This window comes from Coregonus clupeaformis, chromosome 25 (genome assembly GCF_020615455.1).
Source record: "Coregonus clupeaformis isolate EN_2021a chromosome 25, ASM2061545v1, whole genome shotgun sequence".
NCBI lineage: Eukaryota > Metazoa > Chordata > Actinopteri > Salmoniformes > Salmonidae > Coregonus > Coregonus clupeaformis.
The window spans coordinates 24,818,608-24,831,359 of NC_059216.1; the positions used below are offsets into that span (position 1 = coordinate 24,818,608).

Here is a 12,752-nt window from a genome sequence, read left to right on the forward strand (position 1 = left end):
CGTTGTCCTGTTGGAAGGTGAACCTTTGCCCCAGTCTGAGGTCCTGAGCGCTCTGGAGCAGGTTTTCATCAAGGATCTCTCTGCACTTTGCTCTGTTCAGCTTTCCCTCAATCCTGACTAGCATCCCAGTCCCTGGTGCTGCCACCACCATGCTTCACCGTAGGGATGGTGCCAGGTTTCCTCCAGACGTGACACAGGCATTCAGGCCAAAGAGTTCAATCTTGGTTTCATCAGACCAGAGAATCTTGTTTATCATGGTCTGAGAGTCCTTTAGGTGCCTTTTGGCAAACTCCAAGCGGGCTGTCATGTGCCTTTTACTGGGGAGTGGCTTCCGTCTGGCCACTCTACCATAAAGGCATGATTGGTGGAGTGCTGCTGAGATGGTTGTCCTTCTGGAAGGTTCTCCTGTCTTCACAGAGGAACTCTGGAGCTCTGTCAGAGTGACCATCAGGTTCTAGGTCACCTCCCTGACCAAGGCTCTTCTCCCCTGATTGCTCAGTTTGGCAGGGCGGCCAGCTCTAGGAAGAGTCTTGGTGGTTCCAAACTTCTTCCATTTAAGAATGATGGAGGCCACTGTGATCTTGGGGACCTTCAATGCTGCAGAAATGTTTTGCTACCCTTCCCCAGATCTGTGCCTCGACACAATCGTGTCTCAGAGCTCCATGGACAATTCCTTTAACCTCATGGCTTGGTTTTTGCTCTGACATGCACTGTCAACTTATATAGACAGGCGTGTGCCTTTCCAAATCATGTCCAATCAATTGAATTTACCACAGGTAGACTGCAATCAAGTTGTAGAAACAGCTCAAGGATGATCAATGGAAACAGGATGCACCTGAGCTCAATTTCGAGTCTCATAGCAAAGGGTCTGAATACTTATGTAAATAAGGTATTTTTTCTAAAAACCTGTTTCTGCTTTGTCATTATGGGGTATTGTGTGTAAATTGATGAGGGAAAAAAACGATGTAATCCATTTTAGAATAACGCTGTAACGTAACAAAATGTGGAAAAAGTCAAGGGGTCTGAATACTTTCCGAATGCACTGTACATAAATTATGATCTACCAGGGAGAAAGGAAAAGCATACAAATGGAATGCAGAACCAGGAGGTGTGGATGTGACTGACTAGCCCTGTTGTAGTGCGTTTGTTTAGTCTAGCTGGTACTAAGTAACCTATCTACTGTGTGTCTAACTACACAGTCGACTGGACTGGCTGGTTTGCTGGTGACATTTGGTGTGTTTTAGCCATTGTGACATCGCTGTTAAGACTCTCACTCTGGTCGAAACGCAGACGAGCCGGCTTGACCTTTTCTGCGGCTCAGCAGTTTTCCCCCAAAGACCGTTATTATTTTCCTTTGTCTCATTCCGCTCTTATTTTCCTTTTCTCTCTCCCTTTAGCAGCTCGTCACCCCAGAGAGGTCAGCTCTCTGTCTGAGAGACACGCCTAACAAGAGAGAGAGAATGAGAGAGACAAGGAGAAAGAAAGAGAAGGAAAAGCTGGAGAGGATGAGCCCTCAGTAGTAGTAATACACAAATTGAGAGATAGCACCAGATGACCAGAGTAGAGGTCTTCATGGTCCAACAGACCCGAAATTCCGAGATTCGTATAGTGAAAAGAAGCCGACAAGGGGAATGGCCTCGGGACACATTTTATATTGTAGTGGGCAAAGATGAGAAGAACGTTCACGCAGCCAAATGGACTGTGTGCAACTCGCTATTCAGGTTTGATGCAATTTTCTTTTATTTATTCATTTTCGTATGCATTATCATTTGCTTTATCAATATTATTATTGTATACCATTATTATTATTATTATTATTGGCCTGATTTAATCTAAATCAGTTTTTTTAAACATGCAAAGTGTTTTGTTTGATTTTGTAGAGACATTTTCGCTGGCTAAATTAAGCTGTCAAAAAAAAGTATATAAAAAAATATATAATATATAAGTATATTAAAATGTTGTCTCTCCGTATTTAGTTTAAGATAAGTTAAAAGTAGGCTTCGTAAAAGAAAAAGCATTAGCCTATTGCTGTCATTTGTTAGGTAGGCCTAGGTAGGCACTCACCTTTATAGGTAATTGCTGCAATATAGGCCTTGCCTATATTGCCGACAACACAACAGTGGTAGGCCTGATCACCGACAACGATGAGACAGCCTATAGGGAGGAGGTCAGAGACCTGGCCGTGTGGTGCCAGGACAACAACCTCTCCCTCAACGTGACCAAGACAAAGGAGATGATTGTGGACTACAGGAAAAAAAAGAGGACTGAGCATGCCCCCATTCTCATCGACGGGGCTGTAGTGGAACAGGTTGAGAGCTTCAAGTTCCTTGGTGTCCACATCACCAACGAACTATCATGGTCCAAACACACCAAGACAGTCGTGAAGAGGGCACGACAAAGCCTATTCCCCCTCAGGAGACTGAAAAGATTTGGCATGGGTCCTCAGATCCTCAAAAAATTCTACAGCTGCACCATCGAGAACATCCTGACTGGTTGCATCACCGCCTGGTATGGCAACTGCTTGGCCTCCGACCGCAAGGCACTACAGAGGGTAGTGCGTACGGCCCAGTACATCACTGGGGCCAAGCTTCCTGCCATCCAGGACCTCTATACCAGGCGGTGTCAGAGGAAGGCCCTCAAAATTGTCAAAGACTCCAGCCACCCTAGTCATAGACTGTTCTCTCTGCTACCGCACGGCAAGCGGTACCGGAGTGCCAAGTCTAGGTCCAAAATACTTCTCAACAGCTTCTACCCCCAAGCCATAAGACTCCTGAACAGCTAATCATGGCTACCCGGACTATTTGCACTGCCCCCCCACCCCATCCTTTTTACGTTGCTGCTACTCTGTTAATTATTTATGCAGTCACTTTAACTCTACCCACATGTACATATTACCTCAACTACCTCAACTAGCCGGTGCCCCCGCACATTGACTCTGCAACGGTACCCCCCTGTATATATAGCCTCCCTACTGTTACTTTATTTTACTTCTGCTCTTTTTTTTCTCAACACTTTTTGTTGTTGTTTTATTTTTACTTTTTTTGTTAAAAATAAATGCACTGTTGGTTAAGGGCTGTAAGTAAGCATTTCACTGTAATGTCTGCACCTGTTGTATTCGGCGCATGTGACCAATTAAATTTGATTTGATTTGATTTGCCTGTTCAAAACTTTTGTGAAGTTCTTTAAATATGCAATAAGTGTTTTGTTTAATTCTGTTGAGCCATTTTTCTTTGGCCAAATTAAGTTCCAAACTGTAATGTTGTGTTTGCCACAATATAATAGAATTACCGGTAGACCTACTATAGGGCTACTTGCACTCAAACCATGAAAAGGAAAAACCAGAGGGCGAGATGAAAAACTGTAGTTAATGTCGCAATATAATAACCTGTTCGTATTTTCCCTATAAACAATGTCTTGACTTTCTTTTGATATTACCCAAATAAAGTTAAGAAACGTGTGAAGGTTTGGTGTGGCATGGCTGTTATTAGGCATAGTTACTGCAGGCCTATGAAGGCAGTGCGCACCAGCGCTCCAACTGACTGACAGTTGAACTTGAGGTGAGGAATAATGTTTTAGGCCTACCAGTTACTCCTTTAACAAAATAAAGCTAAACTTTATTAAAAACATTAGGATCGAAAATTAACGAATTAGCCTTCTTCTGTACACCTACATCTGTATAGCAGTAGTAGCCTAGCTGACAAGTATAAAGACATGCATATCAGTGTTGGGAACATGGTGCCGGCATATCTCCATCTTTCTCTCGGTCTCTAGGGCTAGGCCTAAGCTTCTCATCCTTTATATACAGTGCATTCGGAAAGTATTCAGACCCCTTGACTTTTTCCACTTTGTTACATTGCAGCCTTATTCTAAAATTGATTAATTAAATGTTTTCCCTCATCAATCTACACACACAATACCCCATAATGACAAAGTGAAAACAGGTTTGAAATATTTGCACATTTAATACAAATAAAAAACAGAAATACCTTATTTACATTAGTATTCAGACCCTTTGCTATGAGACTCGAAATTGAGCTCAGGTGCATCCTGTTTCCATCGATTATTATTGAGATGTTTCTACAACTTGATTGGAGTCCACCTGCGGTAAATTCAATTGATTGGACATGATTTGGAAAGGCACACACCTGTCTATATAAGGTCCCACAGTTGACAGTGCATGTCAGAGTAAAAACCAAGCCATGAGGTCGAAGAAATTGTCCGTAGAGCTCCGAGACAGGATTGTGTCGAGGCACAGATCTGGTTAAGGGTACCAAAAAATGTCTGCAGCATTGAAGGTCCCCAAGAACACAGTGGCCTCCATCATTCCTAAATGGAAGAAGTTTGGAACCACCAAGACTCTTCCTAGAGCTGGCCGCCCGGCCAAACTGAGCAATCAGGGGAGAAGGGCTTTGGTCAGGGAGGTGACCTAGAACCCGATGGTCACTCTGACAGAGGTCCAGAGTTCCTCTGTGAAGATGGGAGAACATTCCAGAAGGACAACCATCTCTGCAGCACTCCACCAATCAGGTCTTTATGGTCGAGTGGCCAGACGGAAGCCACTCCTCAGTAAAATGCACATGACAGCCCGCTTGGAGTATGCCAAAAGGCACCTAAAGGACTCTCAGACCATGAGAAACAAGATTCTCTGGTCTGATGAAACCAAGATTGAACTCTTTGCCCTAAATGCCAAGTGTCACGTCTGGAAGAAACCTGGCACCATCCCTACGGTGAAGCAATGTGGTGGCAGCATCATGCTGTGGGAGCAAAGTACAGAGAAATCCTTGATGAAAACCTACTCCAGAGTGCTCAGGACCTCAGACTGGGGTGAAGGTTCACAAGACAATGCAGGAGTGGCTTCGGGACAAGTCTCTGAATGTCCTTGAGTGGCCCAGGCAGAGCCCGATCGAACATCTCTGGAGAGACCTTAAAATAGCTGTGCAGCGACGCTCCCCATCCAACCTGACAGAGCTTGAGAGGATCTGCAGAGAATGGGAGAAACTCCCCAAATACAGGTGTGCCAAGCTTGCAGCGTCATAGCCAAGAAGACTTGAGGCTGTAATCGCTGCCAAAAGGTGCTTCAACAAAGGTACTGAGTAAAAGGTCTGAATACTTATGTAAATGTAATAAAGTTGTTTTATTTTTAATACATTTGCTAAAATTACTAAAAACCTGTTTTTGCTTTGTGATTATGGGGTATTGTGTGTAGATGGATGAGGGAAAAATTTAATTTAATCAATTTTTGAATAAGGCTGTAATGTAACAAAATGTGGAAGTCAAGGGATCTGGATACATTTTCCGAATGCACTGTATATACACACACACTGAACAAAAATATAAATGCAACAAGCAACAATTTCAAAGATTTTATTGAGTTACAGTTCATATAAGGAAATCAGTCAATTGAAATAAATTCATTAGGCCATCATTTATGGATTTCACATGACTGGGAATACAGATATGCATTCGTTGGTCACAGATACCTTTAAAAAAATGGGCCTCAGGATCTCGTCACGGTATCTCTGTGCATTCAAATTGCCATCGATAAAATGCAATTGTGTTCGTTGTCCGTAGCTTATGCCTGCCCATACCATAACCCCACTGCCACCATAGGTTCACAACGTTGACATCAGCAAACCGCTCGCCAACATGACGCCATACATGTAGTCTGCGATTGTGAGGCTGGTTGGATGTACTGCTAAATTCTCCAAAATGACGTTGGAGACGGCTTATTGTAGAGAAATTAACATTCAATTATCTGGCAACAGCTCTGGTGGACATTCCTGCAGTCAGCATGTCAATCACATGCTCCCTCAAAACTTGAGACATCTGTGGCATTGTGCTGTTTGACAAAACTGCACATTTTAGAGTGGCCTTTTATTGTCCCCTGCACAAGGTCCACCAGTGTAATGATCATGCTGTTTAATCAACTTCTTGATATGCCACACCGGTCAGGTGGATGGATTATCTTGGCAAAGGAGAAATGCTCACTAAAAAGGATGTAAACAAATGTATGCACAGAATTTGAGAGAAATAAGCTTTTTGTGCGTATGGAACATTTCTGGGATCTTTTACTTCAGCTCATGAAACATGGGACCAACACTTTATGTTGCGTTTATATTTTTGTTCAGTGTATATTTTTTTAAATATTAATATCATACGCCTAGGCCTAGATGCATGCAATGCCCTGATGTATATAGCACTCAAATCTCCGACAGCTGAACAAGTAATTTTTTAGGGAAGTAAAAACCAATCAAATAGGCTATGAAGTTTGGAATATGCTGCACATCAAAACACAGACAACCAGGTTTGCTCTAGAATTTTGCTCCATTCCGTTTATTTTTTTATCCTGAAAAACTCACCAGTCCTAAACGATTACAAGCATACCCATGTAATGTGTTGTATTGGATTTACCCCAAACATAACACATTGTATTCAGGACAAAAAGTGAATCGCTTTGCCACATTTTTTGCAGTGTTACTTTAGTGCCTTCTTATTTATGTTTTGTAATATTTTTATTCTATACAGGCTTCCTACTTTTCCCTCTGTCAATTAGGTTAGTATTGTAGAGTAACTACAATGTTGTTGACAATGGCGGTCGGTGCCGTTTAAGAGGATGATTATTTTTTGGGGAGCATGGCCTATTTTCTATTTCAGCATATTGGATGAATGTCATTCATATTCCATTCACCCAGTTCAATGTAACATCAATAGGTTTAGGTTAGTACATGATACAAATGTTTTCCCTATACCCATCATGAGGTTACTACAACCTAGCCTATGAATAAAAGTTTACAACATAGGTGCAAAAGTCGAGAGAAACATTTGAGTAATTAATGTGACAGACAGTGACACATTCAATACCGCCTTGCACAATCTTGCCTGCATCTAGCCGATCTAAGGTGTAATCATTAGTCCAACAGTTGCAAACAAGAGTTTCTATTAGACAAATTCAGGTGTCTGCGGTCTGTGACCAGGCTAAAAAAAACTTTATATCATAACCACTAACCACAGCCTACATCGTTGTCACCATATTTTCTAACGTCAGTCAACATAACTACTACAACTAACGCGTTAGTACAACCGCTACAATCATGCAGTAAAGTGTACATTTAGCAAGCAGTTTAGCAGTTACACCGGCGGGCCCCGGTGGCAATAAATTAATAAAAACGAAAGCTTATTTTGACTTGGAAAAGTTCCAGTGTTGGATAGCCATAGCCAGCTAGCTAACATGGCAGCCCTCTGTTTGAGTAGGCTAAACTAGCTAGCTGCATTAGCTAGCTAAGTAAGTGAAAGTACAAAAAAAAAATACAACCAAATATAGCTAGCTCTCCCTCTATCTCTTACTTCTCCTTCAGTTTTGAAGAAATATATTTGTTCAAAACTATTCAACTATTGGCTTTCTCTCAGAGTCAACTACTCATCACATTTGATGCACTGCAGTGCTAGCTAGCTGTAGCGTATGCTTTCAGTACTAGATTAATTCAACGATCCTTTGATTGGGTGGACAAAATGTCAGTTCATGCTGCAATAACTTTGATGTTATGGGGTATTGTGTGTGGCCAGTGACAACAAATCTCAATTTAATCAATTTTAAAATGTAGGCTTTAACAACAAATTGTGGAAAAAGTCCAGGGATGTGAATACTTTCAGAAGGCCACTGTAACTGTGAAACAATTGGCCAATATCGCTTGTTTATTGATGGTGCTGGCAGCGCCCAGTCGGAGGTTTCTTTCTCTCCCTCTTTCTACATTCGGATCTGAACGGGTCTCTCGGATCCGAACCAGCACCCGTCTGTTTTCCATGGGACTTTTTGGATCGGGTCGGACTGTTCTTGGGTCCATTTGGAACGGGTCTCAATTTTTTGAAAATGTATTTATGCATATCGGGTCGGGTGGGAAAGCCACGGATCCATTTTGGAACCAGTCCAACTTTTTGGACCCATGAAGACCTCTACCACAGAGCTAACAGAACATATATATATATATATATATATATATATATATATAAAAAAAACAGATATATACTGTAACAGACACTGATAGAGACACAGAAAGAAGAAAGCTGTGGGCCAGACTAACACATGACCCTTAGTCCCGCCACTACTAAACACTGCACCCACATGCCATAACAGGACTCTATGAGCCTAACCTCATTTACAGTGGAATGAAAGTAGGAATGCAGCAGCCACCTAAACACTTACCCTACCACACCGAGTTCAGTTCAACAGCCAGCACGGTTAGCAACAGTTACCCAGTTGGCACGGCTACGCCTCTTATGACCCATCTCAAGACTCTTAATCCTATGGGCTCATGTGTGTGCACGCTTGAACAAGTGTGTTACTTTGTTGGACGGGCTGAAGGGGTTATTGTGTATGTTTGTATATGTATGTGTCCAAATCTGTGCGTTTCCTTAGAATTGTCCAAAGAATGGGTTTTTGTGTATTTACATAGTTTGGTGTGTGTTTGTGTGTGTGTGTGTGTGTCCGGGTTTACGTTAACCGGTAATAGCCAGCTTTTGGCCAATAAAAAACAATTAAAAGCTGATACCTAAAATTGGCCTTGGTCAATTGTCAAGGAGAATAAAAAAATCCCATTGCAAAATAATGCTTTTTATCCTATTCATTGCCGAAAATACCAGTCGATGTCATACGTTTGACCAGTCATGCTCATCGGTCTGTACATAATTTAGTGGAATTAAATTGGTGTGTGTGTATTTTTGGTAGTCATTATGATTCTTATTCATCGCACGCACAGAGCATACAGATACAGAGCCCAGAGGAAAATCTGTCAGACAGCGTGAGAGCTGCTGCTACAGCTCCTGTTGCTGCTGGAGTGAAACTTGCTTTTATAAGCTCAATCATTGCGTAACAATTATAAATGCAATAGAGCGTAAAAATTGTTTTGATGGCCACGATAAAAAATAGCTACTATTTTAATTTCTCAACTGGTAATTGAAGCGCGCTTCCCATTCGCCATTCAAGTGCATAGGCAACGGTAGGCATGCTTCAGCGTTTCACACCACTTTCCAATGAGCTGGAGGCAGTATGCATTTTGAAAACATACCTAATTGTGTGAAACCTGAACATTTTACTTCATATTATGAGGCACGTCTTACCTTGCTTCAAAGTCGCCTAGCCAAAATCAGTTTCTATAAATGTGGAGGTAATTATTCTTTAAAGACTTCTATATGCCATTGAAACAAGTAGCCTATTTCTCTCATGTTCTATTGGTTTTCAAAACAACTTTATTTCATTGTCCAGTAGCCAAAGGCACTATCCTAGTCATATTAGCAACCATGTTAGTTGTTGCATCTTTAGATCTCCCATCTTTCAACATCTCTAATGGATAATTGAATCTCTGTCACATGAAACCGCTGGCATGTGCAGTATGCTTCTGACAAGTGTTTTCCCGCTAATTGCATTATGGAACGAACATTTGTGCGTAGCCTACTTCCTTGTGCACATTGCTGAGTTTATAATGTGAACAAATAGTTTATCAACATTTTACGATAAACGCTCTGATCTGTTGCATCAGCCTCATTGCTTTTTAATGTCTGTATTGGTTGTACGAATTTGGGATCTATCGTCCCACAACTGTCCCAGAGTCTGTTTGGAATAGGCCATTTCTTTCTAGCACAGAACGACAAGCTGACCAATAGAATAGGTCAACTTTTCTACTATGGGGGATAGTAGATCGATATAGGCTAGTTATTTTGCTGTTCATTACTCATCTTCTTGGCTGAGGAAAAGTAAATGTGGACAGTCATTCTAACATCTTCAAAGTGCGCATTGGAATTCGATAAGAAGGACGACACACGACATTGCATTGTCGAGGTGCATGTTCTGTTAAGATGAATTACAATAATCTAAAATGTGATTTCTGTCATTCTGAGCACTGTGGGTGGCAGCCCTAATCAGGTTACGCACCCAATGCATATGGGTCCGGTACATTTCTCAAATGTCCAGTAAATTAAAATGCTGTCGGTCAAATGTCCGGAAACTCTGGTGTGTGTGTGTGTGTGTGTGAGACCTTACCTTGTTGGGCTGTCCAAAGAAGGGGTTCCCAGCACAGCGCTGGTTGATGACGTCTCTGATTAGGTGTTTCTGTCCATTGTAGGTGGTGAGGATGCTGATCCTGTCGGCAGGGTAACCCAGCAGACGCATGTACATGAACAGAGCCACACAGTACTCTGCCTCACCCAGGTTCTAGAGAGAGGGATTGATGGGAGGGCAGGTTAGATACGTTTTGCACACATAGGAAATTAATCAAAAATACTATTACTAAACAAATACAAAATCTAATTTCCTAGTGTATGAGAATGTTTTCCCCTACTCGTTTCAATAGGCCTATATTACATAGGGGAGAAAGTGAGATGATTACAAAAGCGTTCATGTTTGTAATACAAATTAATTTCCACACCAAAGTCAAACTCTTTTAGTACCCAGAGAGCATCCGACCTTGAGGGAAAAGTAAACCAGTGTGTGTGTGTGAGTATATTAATACATTAAATCTGTGCCCATGCCCCTGTGGTGGTTGGTGTGACACAGAGTGGGGCCTGAGAGGCACAAATGCATCAATGGGGGTGAGGTTAGGTTGGCTGGGGGATGAGGGTAAACGTCCTGCCACACACACGTTCTGTCTGCACTGCAGTGAAGGGGGTTTGGAGGATCATGACAAAGTAGAGCATCACCCCTCTCGTTCTCCTCCCAAATACTGATACAGGTCACAGCTGTTCTACAGCAGCTGGCCTGCCTCCCTCTCTCTCTCTCCCCATCGCTCTCTCTCACACACACTCAGTCTCTCTCTCTATCCATCCACCCCTCCCTCTTTATCACTATCACTCCCTTTCTCAATCTCTCGCTTCCTTTCTCTTTTCCTAACTCCTTCCCTCGGCAGTCAAGTGTTTACGCCTAGCGAACAGTTTTTTAAATTATATGAGAAAAAAAAAATTCAATTTTATTTGGAACGGCAAGCCAGACAAAATTAAACAGGCCTACTTATATAATGAATATGAATTCGGAGGACAGAAATTATTAAATATTAAAGCATTAGACCTATCACTAAAAGCTTCAGTCATACAAGTTATACTCAAATCCGAACTGGTTCACTAGCAAATTAGTAAGATTGTCTCACCCAATGTTCAAGAATAGCCTTTTCCCCTTTATTCAGATTACAACCTCTCACTTTCAGTTATTTGAAAAGGAAATAATCTCCCAAATATCACTATTTCTAAAACAAGCCATAGAAAGTTGGTTGCAATTTCAATTTAATCCTCCAGAAACCACAGAACAAATAATGCAACAAATATTGTGGTTAAACTCAAATATATTAATTGATAAAAAACCTTCTTTTTTTTTGACAAAATGTTTAAAAAAGGTATAATCTTCGTAAATTATATAATCGGTAGGACTGGTGGAGTTGTCGCACATGCAGCTAACAAAAACATATGGAAATGTCTGCTCTACCCAAAATTACAACCAAATAATTTCAGCATTACCGCAAAAATGGAAGAGGAAAGTGGAAGGGGGAAAAAGTAAGGAACTTGTCTGTCGACCTTGCATTAAAGAACATAATTGGTAAAGAAAACTGTGATAAATAAAATATACCAGTTTCATTTAAGGACCAAAGGATTGACAGCCATCCCATATAGATTGCAAAATAGTTTGGAAGAGATTTTTGACGTACCGAGCCCATGGCATAGTGTTTATGAACTGATACGCAAAACGACGCCGGATTCAAAACGTAGAATTTTTCAATTTAAATTATTATATAAAATTATTGCTACCAATTGAATGTTATTTATATGGGGGATACAATCTTCCCAGCTCCGCAGATTTTGCTGCGTAGAGACAATCATTAGATCATTTGTTTTGGTACTGTCCATGTACAGGTACAGGAATGGCTAAAGGATTGCAATATTTACCTGGAGCTAACCCTGCAGATAGCATTACTGGGTGATCTGAAAAGTCATAGTCAATTGATCAATAATATAATAATACCTTTAGCAAAAATGTTTATTTTAAATGTAAAATATGTAGAAACAATGAGAATAGAAAGGTTCAGAACTTTTGTAAAATATATGGCAAATAGAAATCCAATATGGATGGTGTTAAGAGATAGATGGGTGGTGTTTTTTTTTTTTTGTCATTTAGCTGACGCTCTTATCCAGAGCGACTTACAGGAGCAATTAGGGTTAAGTGCCTTGCTCAAGGGCACCGACATATTTTTCACCTAGTCGGCTCGGGGATTAGAACCAGCGACCTTTCGGTTACTGGCACAACGCTCTTAACCACTAAGCTACCTGCCGCCCCTTGAATGGAGTTGAAGGATAATTAATGTAAAATTGTCCATAAAATGTAGATAGTATGTATAAGCTGGATGTAGAGGCCTAAGCATTGTTGTTCACTAGTTTACTCCAATTAGGGAAGGGGTGGTGGGGTTGGAAAGTAATTAAGGGAAATATATATATATATATATATATATATATATATATATATACACACACACACACACAGTGAGGGAAAAAAGTATTTGATCCCCTGCTGATTTTGTACGTTTGTCCACTGACAAAGACATGATCAGTCTATAATTTTAATGGTAGGTTTATTTGAACAATGAGAGACAGAATAACAACAAAAAAAATCCAGAAAAAAACACGTCAAAAATGTTATAAATTGTTTTGCATTTTAAATGAGGGAAATAAGTATTTGACCCCTCTGCAAAACATGACTTAGTACTTGGTGGCAAAGCCCT

The 12,752-nt window shown here is 41.0% G+C and overlaps 1 protein-coding gene across 1 annotated transcript in view; it reads right to left on the reverse strand.

Moving 5' to 3' along the window:
- aqr (aquarius intron-binding spliceosomal factor) overlaps positions 1-12,752 on the reverse strand; it is an 81,848-nt gene that overhangs the window by 14,960 nt on the left and 54,136 nt on the right. Inside the window, exon 31 of the mRNA XM_041847960.1 lies at positions 10,034-10,204. Coding sequence (XP_041703894.1) covers positions 10,034-10,204 — 171 coding nt within the window. The remainder of the gene's footprint in view (positions 1-10,033; positions 10,205-12,752) is intronic.